Source organism: Bemisia tabaci, chromosome 6 (genome assembly GCF_918797505.1).
Source record: "Bemisia tabaci chromosome 6, PGI_BMITA_v3".
Classification (NCBI taxonomy): Eukaryota; Metazoa; Arthropoda; class Insecta; order Hemiptera; family Aleyrodidae; genus Bemisia; species Bemisia tabaci.
Window position 1 is genome coordinate 10,876,393 of NC_092798.1, and position 24,938 is coordinate 10,901,330.

The 24,938-nt window shown below is 37.6% G+C and overlaps 2 protein-coding genes across 4 annotated transcripts in view; one reads left to right on the forward strand and one right to left on the reverse strand.

Annotated features, from left to right (window-relative positions):
- Positions 1-24,938, reverse strand: part of LOC140224853 (uncharacterized) — a 212,929-nt gene that overhangs the window by 95,623 nt on the left and 92,368 nt on the right. The window lies entirely within an intron of this gene.
- The window catches only part of LOC109038595 (uncharacterized), a 34,243-nt gene that overhangs the window by 8,622 nt on the left and 683 nt on the right, over positions 1-24,938 (forward strand). Inside the window, exons 4-23 of the mRNA XM_072301470.1 lie at positions 610-795; positions 2,857-2,926; positions 3,650-3,773; positions 5,510-5,579; positions 6,136-6,245; positions 6,698-6,766; positions 7,268-7,436; positions 8,368-8,547; positions 8,963-9,127; positions 10,709-10,891; positions 12,879-12,985; positions 14,716-14,806; positions 15,972-16,157; positions 18,897-18,966; positions 19,661-19,784; positions 20,479-20,548; positions 21,394-21,503; positions 22,519-22,587; positions 23,583-23,751; positions 24,380-24,559. Coding sequence (XP_072157571.1) covers positions 610-795; positions 2,857-2,926; positions 3,650-3,773; positions 5,510-5,579; positions 6,136-6,245; positions 6,698-6,766; positions 7,268-7,436; positions 8,368-8,547; positions 8,963-9,127; positions 10,709-10,891; positions 12,879-12,985; positions 14,716-14,806; positions 15,972-16,157; positions 18,897-18,966; positions 19,661-19,784; positions 20,479-20,548; positions 21,394-21,503; positions 22,519-22,587; positions 23,583-23,751; positions 24,380-24,559 — 2,502 coding nt within the window. The remainder of the gene's footprint in view (positions 1-609; positions 796-2,856; positions 2,927-3,649; positions 3,774-5,509; positions 5,580-6,135; positions 6,246-6,697; positions 6,767-7,267; positions 7,437-8,367; positions 8,548-8,962; positions 9,128-10,708; positions 10,892-12,878; positions 12,986-14,715; positions 14,807-15,971; positions 16,158-18,896; positions 18,967-19,660; positions 19,785-20,478; positions 20,549-21,393; positions 21,504-22,518; positions 22,588-23,582; positions 23,752-24,379; positions 24,560-24,938) is intronic.

A 24,938-nucleotide genomic window follows, 5' to 3' on the forward strand; every position in this document is an offset into this window, starting at 1 on the left:
TGCCAGGTCTCTCGCCATTAATTGTGTATTTTTGAAATGGCCATGAATATTTCTTCTTGAAATCTTCAGATATTTTGGATAAAATTGTGATTGAAATTCTCCGAGAAATCGAAAAAAAATATTCATATATTTTCCTGGAATCCGTGATTCATCAGAGGAAATTTGGCAACGTCTGAAGGCTTATACGGCGTCCTTCCTTAGCACGGCAGTATAACGTCATAGTTGCATAAGTGCATAGCGTACAGGGTAAATTGTTTGCACCTTACAAGGATAGGAACCTCTGTACTTCCATCAAAGTGTCAAAATTTTCGCCCCCGTAATATTTTTCTAATTTCATCTTGTGAAGAAAAACGAAACAACCACCTCCCTTGAGATTTTGTACCTAAGTTTCTTCGCAAACTCTTCGAGAATATCTCCGTTAATAGTAGATTTTGAAAAAGGACTTGCTTGAGCTGCAGATATAATTAATTTATAGCTGATCCACATGAATCAAACATCAAAACACGATTCTATGACCAGCGCTACTGACCCATTGCGATTTGCTCTGAACGGCCTCAATCCTAGTCCAATCAAATGCATGGATTTGAAACTTGTCTTGGCGGATTTCAGGTGAGCTATGGCACGAGCGGCGGAAACTGATCACCCCGGCGTTTCATTTCAACGTCCTGAATGCTCTCTGCGACACTTTAGTACAGAATGCGGTCGTTCTCATTCAGAAACTGCGCGAGCATCCGAAAGACACGCCGGTCAACGTGACAACGTTGATGCATCTAGTCGCCCTGGATAACATTTGCGGTGAGTTTGTGAACATCGTTGGTTTGTACATCATTTAAAACAAAAAATTGGTGCAATGGGTCCGTTCCAAAAATGGATAGAACTGAGAACTTTTTGTGGGGAATGCATGAGGGGTCTTCGTGTTAGGGGGTCTAGAGGACACTAAAAGACACCTTCCTAAGGAGGATTTGTCCTGTGATTTGAGGATTAAGGAGGGTCCCCCCCCCCCCCGCTGCAAAGGGTGATTCAAGGGATTTGTCTAGCGTGAAAAGGGGCTTGGGAGGCCTCTCTTAGAAAACTTCGAAAAATTTAGTCGTCTAAGAGCAATTTTGAGCTGTTTTCACCAACGCATTGATAAAATTAAAATTTCAAGGATGAAAAATATATCACACTTTATTCGTCAAAATCCTTCACGTTTTTTAGGAGGGGCCGAGTGAATTTCTTGGGAGAGGCAGATCCCCTCAGTCCCATGCTAGTTCTATCCATGGTTGCAAAGAGACGCACATTGCACGAATTGCATGATTTATTCTTGGCTAGAAACAGTTGTATAAGAAAATTTTTTAAAAAAAATTGTACCGACGTGAGTAAACTTGACCTAAGTATATTCTAATGAGCTTAGATTAAACTAATAAACATTTGGACGCTGCGAACCTATTCTGCCGTACTAAGGAATGTATGAGCCTTCAGGCATTTCCAAATTTTCTTTAACAGATCATGAATTTTTGGGGAAATTTGTTAATATTTTTCTTCCAATTTTTTAGAAAATTTTGTTCATATTTTGATCCAAAGAGTCTCAAAATTTCAAAGAAAAATATTCCGTAAGTTTTTCAAAAATAAATATTTCACGAGAGGCAATTTGGCAACATTTGAATGGTCATACGGCGTTTTTCCTTGGTACAGCAACATTAGAAGGTAGTGTTCCTCTTAAGTTTGCCTTCAAATTCACCATACAGGTATTGAACCGCCTGAGTCACGCAAATAGATATCTCTTCGAAAAACGCACATTTAGCTCGCTATATGAACTTTGCTGGAACCACTATAGCCAATGCGCAAACCAGTCAATAATTATGAGTAACTTTAGGTGCGCCTTCATTTGTTGCCGCATATGCAACAAGCATACCTGGAAGCGCGTATTCAGTTTAATACCCGAAAGAACCCACCATTACATCGCTCCATGAACTTGATTTCACCGATTAACAACGTGAAGCTGTGAACATATTGGTGGATATTGTCTTTTAAAGTTCGTCTTTAATTCTGTTGCAAAGGATATACACCTACCAAGAGCTTTGAATACTTATATATTTCAATTCATGAAGATAACTTTGCGAAGTTATACGGACTTGGAAAAGCACGAGAGTAGGAAGGAGACTCGGTGCGTATATGTCGCAGGCAATTAGCAATCGCCGGCAATTTGCAAGCTGTTAACACGTTGTTTCAATAAATCGCAATAATGCGCATCGGCATAATGCAATTTTTAAGAGTTATGGTCTTCAAAAGTATGAGCTCGGCTTGAAGCGCCTTCATTTTTTGTGATACTGTACGCTTTGTCACGATGTTAGTTTAGTTGCCTGTTCGATCTCAACCCAACTAATGTCACGGAGTTCATTGCATGCTCTCCTAAGTCTACATATTTCTACCATGTTTTTAGGGATAGAAAAGTGTCCATTCACATCATAGGCAACATAATCAGCACTCTAATCTTGTTCTTTTAATTTTGAATTTCTTGCATTTCTATATTTATTTACCTACCACTGGCTTGTAAATTGCCGGCGATTGCTAATTGCCTGCGACACGTTTGTGCGGATTCCTTGGAAAATTTTTGGGAATTTGCTTCTCACTATGGAAAACATTCACTGAAATTTGCACGAAAATCCGCACAACCGTTTTCATGTAAAAAATTAAATAACCCGATTAAATTTGGCAATAGCTGATGTGGCTTTGTTCCTTTCTGTTTAACGCGGTACATTCTTCGATGGTCATCTCGGCCATTTACAGAATGCCTATCGGATCATTTCTGCATTCAATTTAATTTACGGGCTTGAACAATACATCTCGGTAACTTTTGTATACTTTTTATTTCAGAATCTGCAATGGGGATCAAAATCGACGCCTTAAACAACCCAAAACTGGAGTACATTCAGGCAGTAGAAGAGTGAGTAACCAGTGAGCCATAATATTATTCTTAGGAGAGTTTAAAGCGCGAAACCTAAAAGTTTTGCCTCTATTTTAAAGCGATTGCTGATATCAGTGGCATTTCCAAAATAGAAAATTTTTTTCACAAAAACGCAATTTTTCGATATTTTTTATTTTTTATCGGAGGACCCCCCGAGAAATTTTTACTTGAAATTCCATCTTTAAGGGAATATTTTTGGCTAACTCCTTGACATACGCTAGAATGTCCTTGGTAGAATATCCGTCGATTATCCATCAAGGAGCCTCCCAAAATAAGGGCTGACTTTCGCCCCTTTTTCGGTAATCGATTCGACCATCGAGCATCGAATCAAGAATTCATCGAATCAGGGAGTCAGCAATCGCCGGCAATTTGCAAGCTACGTACTTGTCAATTCGTCAAATTTTAATTACGATAATATCGATTTAGTAAAGATTTCTATACGTCCTCAAACCCAGCGATACTCTCCGCTTTGCCAAGGAGTTTGTTTTGTTGCTTAACCGAACCTAACACAGATTATTGATGACATTTCATGAACTCGCGAGTGTGCTAGCTGGCACCATGTATCCAAGAAGAAGGGGCTAACGTATGTTTGAATTCAAAGCATAATAATCCCTATTTCCAATCTCGTTTTTTCACTTTAAAACGATTTAGTACTGTTACTTTAAACTGTTCAGTAATTTTTCACGGGATTTTTTTTTTCAGCGCTGGCGTCATAACTATTCTTAGAGGACTCCGACCTTGGTACTGGGGCAGGTTATTCTACTACTTACCTCTAGGTCAAAAATATAGGAGGAGTTTGGACATAATTTTTGAACTTGCTCAAACGGTAAATATTGCTCATTTAGAATAAATATGATAATATAAAGATCTGTGATATTTACTTCATTGGCGGTATAAGTGACAATAGAATTAAGTTGAGAGGTAAGAGAAAGAAGCAAAACATCTTCAAGAAGTATCGCAAGCGCCAAAAATTGAATTAATTTCATTGTAACTCTTCTATGCAACTCTTCACTTTAGCAGCGCGGCAGCAGTGCTAATAAGTAAGATTTTTAGAGCAACTACTCGTGCCTAAAAGACAAGTTCGTTGTTTAAACGAGGAATGGAGATGTTGCATGTATGAGGAATTTGCAATTTGACTTTTGATTCTTATGAAAAAGTTCGCGAGCAATACGATGGTGCCACTGGTTTTCTCTGAAAGTAACTCCCAAGCTCAAAAAAAGCTCTCAAGTTGAGGCCAAAATAGAGGGGATATCCAACGCTATCCTGAGAGTCCACGTTACATCAAGACAAACTCTCCATGCGAGGATAGGGAGCAAATACATTAGCAGGGTTACCGTGTTTTCAGTTTTAGGGTTCCCAAATAAAGTGGCAGCCCTGTCGATGTATTTGCTCCCTATCTTTACTTGGAGAGTTTGTCTTGATGTAGACGTAGACTCTCAGGATAGCGTGGGATATCCCCTCCATTTTGGCCTCAACTTGAGAGCTTTTTTCGAGCTTGGGAGTTAATTTCAGAGAAAACCAGTGGCACCATCGTGTTTCTCGCGAACTTTCACATGAGAATCAATAGTCAAATCGCAAATTCCTCATACACATGCAACATCTCCATGGAAGGTGATCCGTCATTTTGGATCCTTACAGCACAACCCACCACCTCAGGTGAAGTGGCAAGTGCAGTCTGAACAGTAAAAACGCATTCACCTCTGTGCGTATGCAACCCGGACATCCGTGGAGCCCGAATAGTTGCATCCAGGCGTTCCAGTTTTTGTTCAGCGCTCGTCGCATGCGATACTAACAACAAAAGGAACTTTTCTCGTTTCAATAACGCATCAACTTAATTCCAACATCGCTTATTGTGCCGATGAAGTAAGTTGTTATTTATTTTTATCGCGACGCTGTCTACATTTGTCTAGTCTACATTTGAAGGAAATTCACTGACAATTTAAACAAAATTCGATTAGTCTTCCTCTTGAATGGGAGTGAAAACTGAGCAACAATTTGTGACGTTGGTGTCGGGAGTATATGCCACTTTTTACTTCAACCATCGATAAAAGTACCAGCAGAGTAATAGTACATGCTAACGGAATTGCATCTCTGCTATTACAAATTGTACGTGATGATTGTTCGAATGTGTTACAACGAAACTGGTCCTCAAAATCACAAAAATTAAGGCATCTGACTCTGAGCAAGATTTGTGGGGTTTCTTGACCTACATTAACAAGACGTCCTTTGTTCGGAAATTTCCGCCTTTGGGAAATACTTCACGTTTAGGCACAAAATCTCTAAAGAACAATGCTCGAAGTCACCTGAAGTTCCTCACACAAAATTCTAATAAAAGCTTTTACAAAAATCATGTGTGCCTTTCCTCTTAAGTTTATTCAGGTATTTGCGCTTTTGGGATGAGTCCTGACACCATCTCTTTGCCATATTGAGCTAAGCATTTCTCAGTTTTGGGGTTTGCGCCTTTGGATGCCGTCTTTGCGTTGACCAGATAGTATAAATAAGTCCAATTTGTACCTAATTTTAAAATTGCGTTAAAGAATTCTTTACTTTGCTTTCTTTCAGGCTATCCAAAATAGCAGAAATAAGAGATCTTTACAGCAGAAAGCGACCGGCGTTGTGAACGAAAGTAAAGGTATCAAAAACTGATATTAATCCCGTTTGAAGTTAATTTTCTCTAGAAATTTCGCATACGCTTGTGGACGAGAATTTATTGGTCATTAAATTGATGACTGCGGGGTAAAATATAAACAAAAAAAACCGATGGTTCAAGAATATTTATTTTACGGATCCGAAATTGATCAAATCAAAGATGTGCGAACCTAGTGGACCATGCAATGGGCAGGGTATGAATTGAATCACCGCAGGATATATTTTCTCATCAAACTTTTACGTCTAATACGTTAAAAATGTTGGAAAAGTTCAAAATTATCTGATAAAAATGAAAATGTAGTGTCTAGTCTACATTTGAAGGAAATTCACTGACAATTTAAACAAAATTCGATTAGTCTTCCTCTTGAATGGGAGTGAAAACTGAGCAACAATTTGTGACGTTGGTGTCGGGAGTATATGCCACTTTTTACTTCAACCATCGATAAAAGTACCAGCAGAGTAATAGTACATGCTAACGGAATTGCATCTCTGCTATTACAAATTGTACGTATAATTGACTTGTTTTTTCTGTTTTAAAGAGAAAAAGAGATTGGCATTCCTTGATATTTTACTGGAAGCTTGTGATTCAACGACCAATCCATTATCAGATGAGGGTCTTAGGGAAGAAGTGAACACCTTCATGTTTGGCGTAAGTAAAATCTTTCACCTAAATCAATATGGAGCGTCACATTGTTTACCCTAGGTAATTACAAAGTTTTCAGTTATGGTGATCAAAGTTGGTTTAGGTTATATAAGTTTTTGATAGGTACACCAAGACTGGCATTATTTACCAAAGATTTCACTTGCCTGAACCGAGGCTCAAATGTTATGACAGGAAACTTTAGTTATCTAGACCTATGGCTTTGGTATTCCATAAGCACCGAAATTCTATTTTCGTAGCAGAATTTATTTTTCTTCGTGCAGAGATCATATATTTAATAGTTTTCAATCTAATTTAAAAAAAAAAAAAAATTATCATCTCAGCTGTACTGGCATGCAATATGCGCTTGTAACGCTTTCCAACACAGCGCATAAGCGGTCATAATTTAATTTTTTCGATGGAAAATCTCAAAATTGACAATCGACTGGTCTTTTTTTCAGGGGCACGAGACAACGGCAGTGTCAATGGGTTTCACCCTGTTTCTTTTGGGAAATCATCCCGACATTCAGGTAATACCGCGTCCATGATTTTGGCTAATACTGATACAGCCTTCCACTGAATAATTTGAAAAAGAACCAAATAACAATCGGTTCTACAAAAAATAAAATTCATCCCTCCTTTACTTGCAACTTGCAGTTTACTGATTAAATTTCGATTGCATTTTCCAAAAATGAAAAGAGAGCATTCCAATACTTGCTGTGAGGAACATAAAACAGACAGGGCCGCATACGAAAATAAGGGGAGGGACGATTATGCCACATATGTACCTACGAGGACGAAAAGCAAGCCTAAAAACCACTTACAATTCCATCAAAAGTCGATCAGTTGAGGGTTTTTAACTCTCAGCACATTAACTCAAAGAACGTGAAGTAATTCCTTACATCACAAATTAAGTACATAAGAGATACCATTGTACGATACAATTCAAATCATATCTGAATTTGCAGGTTTTGATGAAGGAATTGGCTGTCACTCAGTAACAATGGCCTATTTTGGTCTTATTTTTTCAGGAAAAATGCTATGAAGAGCTCGAAGATATTTTCCAAGGATCCGATAGGAAAGCGACGGTGGATGATCTGCGATCTATGAAGTATTTGGAACAGGTCATCAAGGAAAGCTTGCGGCTATTTCCCAGCGCGCCTATGATCTCGAGAAAAGCGAAAGCGGATACTAAATTTGGTAAATTTATTTATACTAAAGGTACTAAAAGGAAATTTTCGACTTAAGCCTCTTAAAGGTTGAAGTCAACATTTGGAGCCAAAACGTGGCAAGTCAATATTTAAATTGCTAGGGAGTTAGGAATTGGCAGAATGACAAGAAAATGAATCACAGCACCGCACTAAATTACGTTTCGTTCATTATATTTTCACGCAGCAAAGAGTACTGAATGATTCCAAGCTCAATGTCTAACAGGAAACGGCGTTAATATGAACGTTTATGGAATACCTCTACTAAAAAGTTGGTGCATAGTGTGATGATAAGTATTGCAAACATTTCTTTTTTTATCATCAGGCAGATTCCTGATTTTTCAGCGGACCATGTGCAATTAGGTTGTTTTTTAAAAATGGATTTTACTCCATAAAACTCCAATTTTAGCAAATCTTTAAGTTTTAATTCAGTCAAATCTAAAAAACGTACAACACATCAATTATTGGAGCAAGTTGGGACATGATGATCTACCCTTGCGAATGCATCGGAATGGATTTACCCAAGTTGATTAAATTACTCGCATCCATTTAAATCTACCATAATTCATTTCAGACTAATCAAGAAGTTGATATGGATGCATTTCTGTCATCAAATGAAACTATGTGCGTTATGACGTGAGCCCTGTTATTCATACATTCTTAAGGGTCTCAGGGTTCATATCTTAATGCACATAGTTCCGTTTGGCATTTATACGTTCGTATAAATTTTCTGGCCGGTCAGAAAAAGTTAGTGCTTAGCTTATGAATTTCGAGGCGTTAGGAAGTCAAACAATGATACTTTGAGGAGTTAATAAAAGCCAGTCAACCACTGGTTGAAATCGGTTCATTCGTACTTATTCGAGTTAGATCATCTCTATTTTCGCAGAAGGCACATAATGTGTACTATTATGCTGTTTTTTCAGGAGATTACGTTGTACCGGAGGGCACATTGGTAACTTTCAGCATTTACGCGCTGCATAGAAATCCGAAATACTTCTCAAATCCCGAGAAGTTTGATCCTGACCGATTTAGCCCGGAAAACATTAAAGGCCGACATCATTATGCTTACACGCCTTTTGCTGCTGGATCCAGAAATTGTATAGGTGAGATTATAACTTGTGTACATTGCGTGCTAAGGGTAATATCAAGCGTTATACCAAGAGTCTTGGAACGTAGTTACAGTGGTAAATAGAAATTACCTTGTAGATTCACTTTGAAAAAAAAAAAAAAAAATGAAATATCAGGCAACTTTTATTTTTCAAAGAGGGCTAAAGGAGTGGAAATCTAGGGAATTAATTAGAGAGCGCGGTTCAGGTGGGAGCAGAATACTGAATCTTCTAATAGAAATTATTAAATTATTTTATTAAAGTTACATTACTTTTATTCTATTTATTTTTCTTTATCATAAATTTGCTGATATTTCCTGAGATCAGATAAATTGCCAGAATCAACCGTTAGTTGATCAATGGTTAGTCGGTTACGTCGTGCATTAATTTATTTAATTTACTCTGATTCTAGGTCAAAAATTTGCCATGATGGAGGAAAAAGTGGTGTTGTCCTCCATTTTGCGAAATTTTGTTTTGGAGTCTATACAACGCGAGGATGAATTAAAATTGCAATTTGATTTAGTTCAACGGCCACTAAAACCTATTGAAATTAAATTTAAACCCAGAAATACTGCCTGAAATAAATAAATTCGTGTGAACAAATAAAGTTGTTTTATTATTATGTTTTCTTCCATAAATCACTTTCCAGTGTAAGGAAAACTTTTGAAATTTAACAGGTTTTTTTGATTTTCCAATTCTTGAAATTCAAACTGATACTTCGCTCTATTTTTTCCTCAGTATTTCTTCTTTTCTGAGATAGAATCAAACTATAGTGGGGAGGGGAAAGGATACCAAATAAAAGAAAGTTGTGAGAATTTCAAGTGAAAAATAATTTAGAGTAATGACTCTCAGGTCAGATCACAAAGATCGGTAAATTTTCATTCTATCTGGCATAATAATATCGACGACTAAAATTCAAAACCACGTATCTTCGTTTGCGACGTTGCAGACTTCTTTCCATTTTTTATTTTTCCTTTAGGAGACCGGTAAACGTAACTTCTTCAAAATTGTCTTGATTTTTCTTGTCCGTCAGCAAAACATTCTACGTCAATTTCAAACTATGGAGTCGGCTTGTTTTTCTTCAAAACGTATTGGAAATCTTGAAACATCGCGATAAAAATACATGGGTTCGCACTTTAGCCACCGATATGATGATCAGAATCCCATAATGAATATCACTGTCCATATTTTCGTTACAGCAAAATTCATCCATAGTGCTGCTCGAAAATGCCCGTAATAAAACAGAATCCCCCGTGCTCAATATTTCTGGATACATTAAGTTCGCCAATCTCACACTTTAAGTCCAAGTATGAGACTTTGATACGCAAAAATAATATTTTCAATTCAAAACAGAGCAACATGGCAACAGTGCGTAAAAACTCACACCCACTAGCGCAAGTATATTACTGGTCGCTGGATCCCACCGGGGCCTCACTTTCGAACAACAAGCAGTTGTCTATTGGAGCTTTTACAGCGTTGCCAACCGAGACAAGCTTTTAAATCTTCCGATGAGAATCTATTAAAAATAAATATACATCATTCCTCCTGGAAATCTAAAAAAATCTAACCTCATATACTTACACTGCTCTGGTTGATTTCAAGGACTTGTTACTTACTGCCTCTAACGCATGAAATCAGGCCGAAAAATCAGTACTATCTCTGAGTCGGTGTTACCTTTTACAAGTATCGTAGCGACCGATAAGATGTTGTTACATAAGTTTAGAATCATGCATACAGTTATCACTAATAGATTATCTATGTAACGATAGATCATCCTTTTACAAAAAAAAACATTACCTCATGGAGCATATTGAGTTCAGCATGTTTTTATTGATATACTAGAGATGCTGCCAGCGTGTTGGAATGTAAACTTCGTTTCTACAGTCGAGTCCCAGTAAACAAGTTGAATCGAACGTCGTATCCGTATGACAACGCTGCGTTTGTGCATGACGTTATCATCTAGAGCACCCACTAACTGATCCGCCATACCCTTCTCACCTACTCTGTGCATCCCATTCATGCATTCTCCGCGTTTCAGCGGTTCTTCACAGTTTGTGATGTTTTTACTGTCGGAGTTTGGTCAGTTCTAGTTTACATTGTAAGGCAGGAGTCACACGAATGAAAGAATCCGTGACGGTCTTATTGAATTTGTGATTGTGCTGTGCAGGAAAAATGATTTTATTTTTACTACTCACGTTTGCTATCGGTTACGTCTTGTACTTTTTGTCAAAGTTCGTGCCCCGATATAACAGACAGTATGAACTTATGGAAAAGATACCTGGTCCACCGATTCATAGTAGAATATTGGGAAATATCTCTCTCATGATGGCAACACCTGAAAGTATGTATTCATAGTTCTTTGATTGGAAGCATGATTCGAATAGAGGTGCCCCTCCCCTCAAGCATGCAGTATGAAAGTAAAACTAAAGCTATGTCGAAATTTAAGTCTGAATTGGACGAAAAACTATCCTAGGAAAAAACCAGGCAAAAATTACGAATCACGGTAGACACATTAAAAAAGTTTGGAATTCAATTTTGAGCAGACGATTTGCGTCGTTTTGTCGCTTTTTCAAACTTCTCGCGCCTGAAAGGCAGTTTTTCTCAGTCGCTGCAGGTCGCAGGTTTGTCCAGAAAGAGACTTAACAAAACGTATATTCGGTGGTGAAAACCTGGGGTCGATTCGAACATGAATCGATCGACATAGATTTGATCGACGTGAATCGATCGACGATTAATTTAAAAAAACCGGTGTCGATACGATCGATATGAATCGATCGAATCCATACCCTCTCCAACCTATTCGCCTAACCATAAACAAAGAATCTCGCGATCTATTTCTCGCGTATGATTTCAATAGTTTTCAAGCTTTTGTTCCCTCCATTTTTCTTCGTTTGGCAAACGTAATAACATTAAATCAATCAAAATCATACGTAATGTAACTGCATTTAAGTTCCCTTTTTATACTACATTTAAGGAATGTTCTGTCAATCTGAATCTTCCAAATTAGCGGTGAAAATGGAGAAAAATTAGTAATTGAGATGAAGCCCGTTCATATGCAAAATTTCTACTTTAAATGGACTGCACCTCGCAATGAGGAGCCAGAATTTATTTTGGGAACGACATTCTGTGCCATTTATTTCTTTATGTAGATAGGTTCTTTTAAAATGAACTAAAACTAGTTGTTTCTAATTGTTAAATTCGTTGCATGTACATATAAAATAAAGAAAATACCCTTAGAAAAACAGGCGTGAAATGTCAAACAAAATATTGCGTCATAGTCCCCCCCCCCCCCCCGCCTGGTTTTCATAGATTAATGTCCTCGAAATACAGATTGTTCATCCCATTTCCCAATGCACTTATTTTTTTCTTGAAATGAAGGTTAGGAAAATCATGGCACGATACATATACATGACGTCATTCAGAGTGTTTTTGAAGCGTGAAAATATCTATAAATAAAATAACTAACTAACTAACGAACTCATTGTTGATGTTGCGATGCCCTAGACTTGGCGTCTAAATGGACTGCGTTAAGCAGAAAGGAACCAAGCCACATCAGCTATTACAAGCATCGGCTAATTGAGAAATTTATTTTTTACAAGAAAACGGTTGTGCGGATTCCTTTGCAAATTTCAGCGAATTGTCTACATAGCACGAAGCAAATCCCTAAAAATTTCAAAGGAATCCGCACAAACTTCCTCTTGTAAAAAATTAAATTGCTCAGTTAAATTTGGCGATAGCTTATGTGGCTTGGTTCAGTTTCATGTGACCATCGCAATATGGCCAGCTACACATGGAAACAATACACGTATCGAAACAAAAAGCACTTCCGCACACATTCAACATGAGATGACAATTCATTCAGAGGCCATTCATTCATTAATATCAATTCATTCATCTGTTTCACCAGTAGTAATGAGTTGCAACACGATTGATTATACTCTATGGAATTTGCGACATCAGTCGATAAATTTCTACTGCGAATCTGCCTTTTTCTTCTTTTTTTTTTCATTTTTACATTATTGGAATCAGTGAGAACGAAAACACACCAACTCGAAAAAATGAAAACAATCAAAACACACAAAAAACTGCACAGAAGGTGAAGAAGTTAGTCTGAGAAAAAGATTTTTGGTGCCTAAAGACAAGTACTTAAGGACACTTTGATGGTCCAAATTGGAACAGAATAATGCGCTAACTTCGATGTTTATGAAACTGACCGTCTTTAATGAAAATTGAGCATTTTCGAGTTACCGAGTTGGTGTGTTTTTGTTCTCACCGATTCATTTAAGAAAAGAGAAGAAATAAAACGAAGTTTTCTGTCGACTTTTCAGATTTGCCCACATTGATCTACGACCAATACAAAGCATATGGCGGTATAATCCGGCATTGGATATCCGTCATACCTACTGTCATGGTAGCTGAAGCTGACTATGCAGAGGTTTGTTGAAGTTTTATAGTTACCTGAGCTTGATTTGTAATATTTTCCTTTATTAACTAATAGCATTAGCGATCTATGAATTTGATTATGCTAGGACCCCAGGTTAGTAAAATAATACAGAGTATACATTCATGTGGAGCACTATACTTAAAGAGAACAGAGTTGAAAGGGAGCGTTTATAAATTACGTAACGATCTAGGGAGAAGGGTGTATGAACCAGGAACCTGCGTTAAAAGGGGACGGGGAGGGGGGGGTTCAGTCCCAGCGATACATAAACTTTTCGATTGATAACACAAAATCTTAAGGAAGTTCGCGCAAATTTTTGCTAGTCGTCAGGCGCTGCACCGATCTACGCAGCGTTTAAAATAATTTTGTGACCGGGGGGGGGGGGGGGAGGGAAGGGGTCTGCTGAACGTTACGTTATTATTAAGGGGGCCGAAGTTGCGTACGGTTATTGGGGGGTGGGGGGTGGGGAGGGGCCAAAAATGCCGGAAAAGTGCGTTGTGTAATTTATGAACGCTCCCGAAATCTGGCAAGTGAGCTCTTAAAATAATTGTTGAGCTCTAATAACATTAACTTGATGACAAAAGAACTATATGCAGCCCATGACCCATGACACATAAGTGCAATACAATGAAAAAAAGTTGTAAATAAGGGAAATAAGGAGAGGACAAAAGCTGAGACGTTTCATTCGATTACTCAGACAATTATACATCGGAAATACAATAATAAAAAAACAATTAATATCAATCAAAACCTGTATGTAAGGTTAGAGGAAATAATTTCTCTAAAAAAAATTGTATTCTCTGACCTTACCTATAAAGTTTTCGATTGATTTTTATTTTTTTTAAAATTGAACTTCCTTTCCCATTTAACCCTCTTTGACGCGCACCTTTCAAATAAAGCCACACGCTCTTTGCCCCTCCTAAATTTGTGGCGTAATTTTTGGGTCGCCCCAAGTATCCTTACCAATCATCATGAAATAATCAAACTATTCTAGGTTAACTCACGGTACTTTTACGCAGGGTTAGAATCTCTGATAAGTGTACGGCTCATGGAAACTTACCTGAAAAAGAAAAAGAAAAGCCAAAGTTAAAAAAAAATGGGTGGAATGAATACCACACATTAGATAAATTAATTACCGGAGTGAAACATTTTATAAACATGCACTTTCCTTCCATCATACGGGTGTTTTTATCGTTCATTGGAACTACATGAAAATATACGGAAAAATTTTCTCAAATTATCGATTTTGTCGAATTTTCCCCGGGTAAAACACTCATCTCGGAGAATATTTACTTAAACATTTTCTTGAAATTCTCACTCTCTTTTGAATCGGGGGGAAATCTTTAGAATTTTTGAGAGAAACACTCACAAATTTTCCAGGAAATTTTTAATGAAAAAATAAAAATGAAGCATCGCTAGAGTGTTAAAATCACACTTTTTCTCACTACCGCAACAGCATACTTAAATAAAACTAGTATAATGTTATATTTTAGCATGCATGCTCTTTTAATGGCGTGAATAGGGATTAAAGAATGGAATGTTCGAGACTTCATGACCCGTCTTCACATTTTTTTCGGCTGGAGAAAAACCACCGTATGGTATTTTCTCCAAACAGAATGAGGGGTGAGAAAGGTTTGAGCTTTCAAATGTTCATTGCAATGCGCGATTACGCACTTTAAGAGACATACATTGCAAATCATTCCCAAATATTTATCTTTTCACAGATTTATTTTACGGCAAAAGGTGTTGAGGAAAAATCCGATCTATACTCAATATTTGAAGACTGGTTGGGCAACGGGTTGATCACCAGTGGAGGTAGGTACCTACGTGACATAGACTTTTGTAAATCGATGGTGAGACCAAAAAATGTTACAGCCAGATGGTTCCCCTTTAAAATCTCACGCCGAGATCCCTTTTCACGCGAACAGCCGCAAATGATCCTCAGTGAATTTAGTGGCCAGTGATAGATTTTTCTTTAGTGATCACGTTTATCAGATGTACATATAATTAACACGGAAAGGAATTTGGTGTTGGCTACCAGAATTCTCAGTGATAATACACAGTTAGTTGGTCTAATAACCTCTACCCGAGTAGCAGTGATCGCGATAAGTTACGATTTGATCGGATAATATATCGTGACTTTGTAGAATTCGATTTGCAATTTAATCGCTTAAATTGTATATAAAATTGCGATTTTATCGACGGAAATTCATCGCGATATCATTGAACAAAACGTGATAAATTGAGATAAAATTTTGATTTTATCGAACGCGATTATACGGAGATAAAATTGAGACAAGATCCAGGATAATCGCTCAGATATTGATGATCCTAGCGATTTTATCGCCAAAAATCCTAAAAAATCGCCACTTCATTTCAAAATATCGCGATATTTTCGTTGAAAAATGTCACTTAGGTATCATTCTTTTTTCCGTGGGAGAGGCCTTAAAGTTGCAAAACGAGATGCAAGGGTTCAAGTTCAACAATAACGATTAGTTCTCACTGAAATCCATCGATTTCAATAAGTAGAGGGTAGAGAAATCTTCTTATCCCTTTAATGCAAATGCTCTTTTTAGTCATTTGTGAAAAACTTTATACAACAAAAAAAAAATATTTTAATCCATAGAACACAACCGACGTAGTGGCCACGGCCGGTACCGGTAGCATAGGAAATAGATAAGCTTGTAAACATGATTAATTAATTTTGAATAGTTAATTACCCAATTTATAACATTTGAGAACCCATACAGATTTAGAAGAACTTTTATGTTAATACTATCATTACTTTACATGGATTGTGATTATGAATAATCTATGATTAATCTTTACGATTAATACGACTTTATAATTCTACAATAAGTTACATTCCTTGAGATCTCATGTCCAAAAAAAATCCACAGAACACGCTCATGAAGTATGACCGTTTAACCGTAGATCACCCTGTATACTGATATTTCTAAAATGGTTTGGTGAATTTCAGGTGCTCTCTGGCACGAGCGGCGGAAGCTGATCACCCCGGCGTTCCACTTCAACGCCCTGAATGGTCTCTGCGATACTTTGGTCCAGAATGCAGAACGCCTCGTCCAAAAGCTAAAAGAACACCCGGCGGACGCACCAGTCAACGTGACCACATTAATGCACTTGGTCGCTCTGGATAACATTTGCGGTGAGCCAATGGCGATTCTTGAGAGCTGACAACGTTGCTTTTCCTCCATTTGAAAGTATGTAAAATATAATCGATCTTCGGTGAGGTCGCTTAGAGTCCCTTTATACGGAGAGTCAAGACAATGTGAATCCATTTCTGATTGGTTCCCGTATTTTTGGCCTTCACAGTGTCACAAACGGGAATAAAGATTACATTTTCACCGATTGCAAAGGTTATAATCTGGAGTGGACCAAGGAATTACGGGTTCGGCAAGGAGCAAATGGAATGAGAGAAGGAACGGAGAAAGGAATTTGAGAATGGACCGATCAAAGATTACAAAAAACGTTCAATTTCTGTAATCTTTATTCCCGTCTGTGACTCCATGAGGGGGTGTTGTCTTGACTCTCAGTATAAAAGGACTCTAAGGTAGCTTGGCTCGATTAAAATCAATATTTCCAATGGATCAGAGGCGGGTCCTGCAATTTAGCAGCACCTGATTCCCTCCATTTAAATCTCTGTTAGATTATCGATTCTTGTCGGAGCACCTGACTCCTTCAAACATCGATACATTTCCATCGGTTAAAATGGAGAAAAACAATGTTGCCAATTTGCTGGATCCACCAATGATTTAAACTGAGGAAAAACAGCGTTGCCAAATTGATACCTCACCCAGCGGTGAACTTATGAAAAAATCACGAAAATTAGCCTCGCCAAATTGCCAAATCCTTGGTTTTCCGCGAGGGTCCTTCCGTATCAAACTCACCGATCGAGGCACATAATATGCAGGGGCAGGTAATTTTATTGATCGGAAATACCAGAAAAGTGCAGAATGCAATCTTCCTCATCACAAACTTGCACAAGCATCCGACAGACACACCGGTAAACGTGTTCCTGATGATGCACCAGTTCGTCGCCTCTCTAACGTAAATGACGTATCTTATTTTCCACATGAACCCCGGGGAGCATAGGTGCATATGTAAATTAAGGCTCACGTTGAAATTGAGATACGCCGTTACGTCAGGGAGGCGACGATTCGCGGTGAGCTTATTAACACTGTTTCAAGTTGGTGGATAATTTTCCCGCGCGATAAACGAAAATCGCCGTAACGCCAAGTGATTGTGGCATATAGCCCGTTGAAAGCGCGCGGATTATTTCATTAGCGTTATTCAAAGCGCTTTATCTGTGCGGAAGGAGAGGTTTCATTAGGGGCTCCAAGCTCCGAGCCGCGTTTCGACCTCTTTATTTGCGTTATCCATAGAATTTTAATGGCACAAAAGAAGAGATTGCGTGAGGGTTTCCGCTAATACAGATGCATTCGGATGGATTGGCTTCAAATCCGGGTGCGAGTGTAAAATTTTGCCGTGCTGAGGAAGAACGGCGTATGAGCCTTCAGACGTTGCCAAGTTTCCTCCGATAGAAACTCAATTAACTGGGAAAATTGTGAACATTTTCCCGCAAAATTTTCAGCCAATTTTGAACGCAATTTAATCGGAAATATCTGAAAATTTCAAGGAAAAATATGCATACACTGGAAAAAAAACACATTGGATCTAGAGTCCAGACTCTTGAAAACATTGACAAGAAAACGGACTCTTGATTCAATCAGATTTAAGCTTAAATCAAAAGGAAATCCGCTCAAATTAAGAGGCTTGGTTCTTGATTTGAACTTAAATCTGATTAAATCAAGAGTATTTTTTCTTGTCGATGTTTTTAAGAGTCTGGACTCTAGATCCAATATGTAAATTTTTCCAGTGTACGATTGTTCTCAAAAACACATTTCTTATCAAGAAAAATTTGGCAACTCTCGAATGTTCATACGGCGTTTTTCCTTAGCACGGCAGAATTGCATGAGGAAAATTTGAGCCGTTTTCGGCGCAATCCCGCAAATCCGCGATTAAACTCTTTAGTTTATCATAAAAAACTACTGCCACGCTAAGATCAAGTTTAGGTGGGGAACATATAATTTCATGGATAGATTTGCAAAAACTGTAGAATTGTTTTCCCTACTTTTAATAGTTTTTCTTGTTGGGTATTTTCGCATTAGCTGGGATTTAGTGCTTATAAGTAACTTTCAGTCCATAAAGTCAAAATACACTTCTTTGGTTAAATTAATTTAAAAAAATGCTGAGTTAGACCTTATTATCTGACAGTAACGCATTTTTAAATCACAAATCATGCAAACGTACGCCATTACATAGTATGGAAATTCTCAAAACAACCGGGATAAAACTTCCCTAGCTGGTCCGGAAAGGTTATAAATAGACCAAATTTTGCAATTATGAATTGAAATTTCTGGCTCAACCACAAACAGGCCTATCTCTATGGGGAAACTAAAAGCACACATGCCATTTTTGAGATGAGCCGGGAAAAGTATATCCTAATCCCAAAATTTGGTCCAAAAAGAAAGCATTCCATATTTTCCCAACAATTGTTAAGCACTGAGGTATTTTTTTTTTCGAAACGCATTTCAGCAGAGCAATCATTCAGTGAAAACGAGAGTAACTTTAACATGAACTCCGGAACAACTTGATGGACAAAAATTTCGAGTTCAGAGAGACTAAGTCAGTATTTTCGGTGGCGTTTAAGCGTTTCTTCGAATAAGAATGGGCACATTTTTTTGACATGTGTTTCATTCCATTTTTAAGCATTTGACCTGGAAGCTAGCAATACTTACACATTTTCCAAATGATAATAATTTTTAATTGTTTTTTTCGCAGTACTTTTTGTAATAATTATTTTGTTGTATCATTTTGATTTCAGAATCTGCGATGGGGATCAAAATCGACGCATTGAATAACCCAAAACTGGACTACATTCAAGCGGTTGAAGAGTGAGTAACCATAATCATAAATACCTTAAAATACTTAAGATTTACATTAACACCCACCTCAACATTTACAAAACACTCATTCTATTTTCCTTTATTACATATTTTTTTTTTCATCAATATAAATGAAAATAATCCATGCAGAATGTGCGAACATTTCAAAATCATAAGTTGAAAAACGCTGACTCCGCGAGTTTAATTATAAGAACCTAACACAGAGCGGGCATTGGCGCATTGGCGCCTACAAACCTAACAGGGATACGTCACGCATTGCGCAATGCGTGAAGTATCCCTGTTAGGTTTGTAGGCGCCTGCGCGTTTCGCGCTGGCAGCACGCCCGCCACGTCGCAGCGTGCCACGGCGCCGCAAGCAACTATTTCACACCAGAGGTATTGCACAGTATCATACGAAATTGGAGGCACTCCAACATTATTAAGAATGATAGGCATCCTTTAAGAGTACGGAACTTTTCTCGTAAAATGAATCAACTACTAACGTGGTGAACGCTTTAAATTCCGCTCCGCTTTCATACCTATCACTACCGGTTTTTGGGCGCAATGTAGACTCTGGCACAGAATTTCACTCCAAAATTTTTACAATGTGAATCTTGAGTTGAGTATGAGTAGTAATGCTACTTAATCACTATAATCTTTCAACTTATATTCCAATAAGTAATTGTTAACGATTTATTTTACAGAGCTGGCGTCATATCTACCATCAGATCATTACGACCCTGGTGCTGGTCAAGGTTGTTCTACTACACTCCCCTAGGTCGAAAATATAGAAAGTGTTTGGACAAAGTTTTTGAGATGGCTAATACGGTACGTCCATTTACCAAAACCTATTTTAAAGAGATTGTTACACGATCCAAATAAAACATACCCAACGAAAAGTGTTTGCGTACTGCATGGGGAGTCAAATTAGACTTCATTTTGCAATTAGGAACTAAAAATTCTGGCTCATCCGTGGAAACGCGTTTTTGCATAGGGAAACAAATAGTACATACGTTGTTTCTGAACCGAGCCAAAGATTACAGTTCCAAATTGCAGAATGAAGTCAATTTGATCAACTGATGATCAAACTGACTCTTCCCCATTCGTTGAGTCAGTCAAACTGGCATATTAACGGCAAGACTTTAAGCGTAATTATACTAATTCGTGAGATCTATACAAACATACCATAATATCAACCTTCATCAAGAACCAGGTTGAAATTAAAATTTTAGACTTGATGACTTCGACATAACCGCTGCTCAGTCTTTTGGGATATTGTTTGTATCGTGTGATGATAATTATTTATGGATTCTTGAGTATGTTAATTTATTGAGAAGATTTTTTAATTGGAACAGTTTATTATCATCAAGGTCATTTTAGGTTTACATGCAAAATATGCGGTTCAGTAATTCGGATCGTCACGTAGATTGACGCAATAAAATGGAAAATTTCAATCCGTGTGCAATACCTGAATTAAGTAAGACTTAAAGTATCCTCACATCGTAACTTTGATTTTTTCCAGGCCATCCAAAACAGTAAGAACAAGAGGTCTTCACAGCAGATTGAAAACGAAGATGCGAACAAAAATAAAGGTAATAGAACCGACATTTATCATTAAAATGGATTATTATCTTTTATCACTTGATTTTTGAGCAGTTATAAGTTCAGAGTTCATTAAATTAGTGCTCAACGTGAATCGAAAGGTAAACGAAAAAAAAGATGAACTGATTTTTGACGTTTTTTGCTGCCGACATTGCTGCAACAAAAAACCTTTCTTCAGTCACAAGTGTTTTTACAAGTGCAACAGCTAGTTCTAGGTTGTAATAATGTGGGGACTTTGGGTTTTAAAAGTAACTAAATCCCTTAAAACTAATATTTAGCCCTAGAAAACGTCATGATAAGCAATGGTATGGATGTGTTGCAGGCAATTGGCGATCGCCGTCAATTTACAAGTCAGTGGTGAATAAAAATAGAAGATCATAAAATTCAAAAATAAAAGAACACGATTAGAGTGCTGATTACGTTGCCTATAATGTGAATAGACACTTTTTTTATCCTTAAAAAAATGTTAGAAATTTGCAGACGTAGAGGAGCATGCAATGAACTCCGTGACATTAGTTGGGTTGAGATCGGACTGACAACTAAACTAACATCGTGACAAAGCGTAGAGTATCACAAAAAATGAAGGTTCTTCAAGCCGAGCTCGTATTTTTGAAGACCACAACCCTTAAAAATTGCATTATGCCGATGCGCATTATTGCAATTCATTAAAACAACGTGTGGACAGCTTGCAAATTGCCGGCGATTGCTAATTGCCTGCGACGGATGCATCATAGAGAAGGAAACAGCGTAATGGTTGGGGTGAAGGCGTTTTAGAGGTATTGAAATTCAACATTTTTACGTATGTATAATTGGCTTAGTTATTAATTATTTCAAGGGAAAAAGAAGTTGGCATTCCTCGACATTCTGCTGGAAGCTTGTGATTCAACGACCAAACCTTTGTCAGATGAGGGTCTCCGGGATGAAGTGAATACTTTCATGTTTGCCGTAAGTCTCATACATTGTCTAAACCTCCGTAACCTACCGATATCTTTTAACATGAGAGTTCCAAACGCCCTTATTTTTCAAATACTGCTCTAGGCATTCTAAATAATGAAACAACGTCTTAACTTTGATAAAAGGTACTAAAGTATGGAGCTGTCAACCATGTGTATTTCAATTTCCAATTCGTCACTCAAACATATTTGTATTTGGTGGGAATTACTTGACAAGATCAAGATTTGATGCTACTTACTGTCGGTAGTAGAATGGACCTTAAATTCAGTTCCTGTCAATGTTCCTTAAGCAGCGGCCGAATCGTGCAGTTAAGAGGTTTTTTCGTCTTTTTAACTTTTGCCTCTAACAAAGCGATACGGGGAGAGTACAAAATCCGATTTTCAACGTTACATAATTTATAAACGTCCCCTTTCAAGAAAACAGTGTTCTTATAAAATTCTGATTTTTCATCTTCAGTGTACGCAAAAGCCGGATTACAACGCAAATATATGCCCTCTATTGAGACAAAAATGAATTAAGTCGCTCGTAGCTAATTCTTCATGTTATAAGAGAGAACTCTGTGGAAATCTGAAAATCCAATTCTTCGGTCCGACGAGACATAACTCTTGAACCCCTGGACATTATAATTACAATTATTTGCATTTTCATGGTGTCGTAAGCAACGGATACCTAACGAATTTCATTTTAACGCCTGAATACAACTATTCGAGCTCCTTGGATGCCCGTGTTGCATACGCACTTAAGGGAAGGCGTTTTGACTCCTCAGACACCGACCGCCTCACCAGTGGTGCTCAGTCGAGCGAGTCAATGAGAGGAGTCATACAAAATGCTTAAACATTAAAAGCTCATATCAATTTTAAACCGAACGAAGACATTTTAGAAGGGGGTTCAGTGATTTTCTCGTAACATTTCCTTCAGTTTAGCACTGCATACAATTTAAAAATTGACAAGAGATGTCAAAATAACGAATTTTAATATTTTTTTTTTCTTTCCATTCTTTTTCCAGGGTCACGAAACAACGGCATCGTCTATGGGTTTCACGCTATTTCTTTTGGGCAATCATCCTGAAATGCAGGTAATACTGAATCAAAATAATAAGAAACAATAGCAAATAACGACAGAGAACATAAGGTCAACATCGCAATCGAGTCCCGAAGGCTTGCTTTCATTATGATGCGGTTAAATTAACTGGATTTTTACCTATATCTAAACGCGGTCGTGGTTGGGTTGCTTACTCGTCAATTTGAAGGAAATTAATTTACTCGCCTCTTGAGATTGTTCATTATAAATCTATTTGTGATTTGATGCCACTGCGTTGATCAATTTTTCCAGGATAATTTAACTAATCGTCTGAGGGATGAACCATTCTGTTACTTTAAAGTCATTCAGGGTAAACAAACGGTAAATGCTCGGATAGGCGCACTCATTATTTTAAGTTAAAAAAATAATTTGTTTTCATTGCAAAATGTCAAAATGTTTCCTTAATTTATTTCTGAAAAAAACAATATGACCAAGATTCTAGGATGAAAATGTATGGCCTTGAGTTCCCTTTAAACATAGACATTTTTCGTGCCAATATTGACGAAAAATATAGGCACCGACAAAAATTCTGGGGTTCGCCACCAGAATCTTGGCTGCTGACTAACACCTAGCAGACGTTTTTGATTGTGAATATCAGTATCACGGTTGTGTAAACCAACAATTCTAGTTGCTTCCGACTAATTCATGAAGTGCCTTAGTAGGTGTATTGATTTAAATCATTCTAATTCAAATTGCGTCACAAACATCAGATGCTCCAATCTACTGATGACTGTTTGGGAAAACTGAAATACCCTCAACCTGAAATTCTGGTTAGAATCAAATGGACCGCATCAATCAGTTGGCGACAACCCCCCTCTCATCAAAAGTAGCTGCCAAAGGTACCAAGTACCACTGGGAATTAACTATGTCCACAGTTTTTTGCTGAAGCTACTACACTAAAAAGGAGAACCCCTCCTCAGAAATGTGGTTGAACAAAAAAAAAAAAAAAAAAACCTTGCTTATTCATTTTTTCCGCGTCATTTTTTACAGGAAAAATGCTATGAGGAGCTTGGTGATATCTTTCAAGGTTCTGATAGGAGACTCACGGTTGATGACTTACGGAATATGAAGTATTTGGAACAGGTCATCAAGGAGAGTTTGCGACTGTACCCTAGTGCAACCGTCATATCGAGACAAGTTGGAGCGGAAACCCAATTTGGTAAAGCTTAGAAAGGAGGGAAGCTCTCCTTTAACTCTCTTCCTTCCTTTAAAGGCCAATGCAAAGTTTAAAGCTAAGCAACATGTGAAAAGGTTACATTTTGGTGTTGCTATGAGATTTGGATCTTGTAGCAAAAAAACCAGCACTAAACCACGCATGGAAGAGTTCTTAATTGTGTTTCCTCATTCAATCAACGGCGACATGCCTATGTAATTTCTACCTCCTCAAGTCATTGAGTTTCCAAAAATGTAATCACCCATATGATAATTTTTATCAGAGGTATAACTGACCTCAGATGTTGAGGCACCTCTTAAAAGAAACATATCATACTACTACGTGCCACTAGCAAGTTGGAGAGTTTTTCCTCACTTTAAATGTATGTATAAATTATTTCAAAATTATCAAGTTGTTGGCTACGAATTTAAGTTACAACATCGCATTGCACAAAAACGTCCAGACAAAATTTTAGGGGCTGAGATTTTACCTGAAATCCCTTGAGATACATTCAAAATCACAAAATATTAGCACGCTTTCCTTGATTGGAATTAGCCGTCTTGCACATATAATGATTTGAACTGTACTGTATCTATTCGGGCATTAAATAGTGTTATTTTGTTATTGTTTTAAGGAAAATACGTTGTACCTGAAGGCGCCACGGTTAATTTGAGCATTTACACGATGCATAGAGATCCAAAATATTTCCCAAATCCAGATGTTTTTGATCCTGATCGATTCAGCCCCGAAAATAGCGTAGATCGACACCCGTTTGCTTACACACCATTTGCTGCTGGATCTAGGAACTGTATAGGTAAAGGACATTTTTTCGTATACCTCGATAACTAATGATAATCAAACGATATTTGTCTATCAAAAGCCTTTAAAGGCCGTCGGACGTTTTTTACAGGGGATTTTGAAGCGTGGCTTCCCACTAACAGGAAGTATTGCACTTCCCAGCAATACACCAAAAGTTGATGTGAAAACTTAAGTAAAATGCACACAGAGTTTGAGTCAAAAATTAGTCAAACAATGGCCGTCAGACCGTTCTTCCTATTTTTTTCTTGGTTAACTAATTTCGGTCGTGCATTTTAAACTAAGATAAGTAAACAAAAACCTGCAAAGGATTTTCTCTTTTCATTCGGGCTATCTACATTCCATCCCCAATTTGGGCGAATTTATTAATTTCGAAT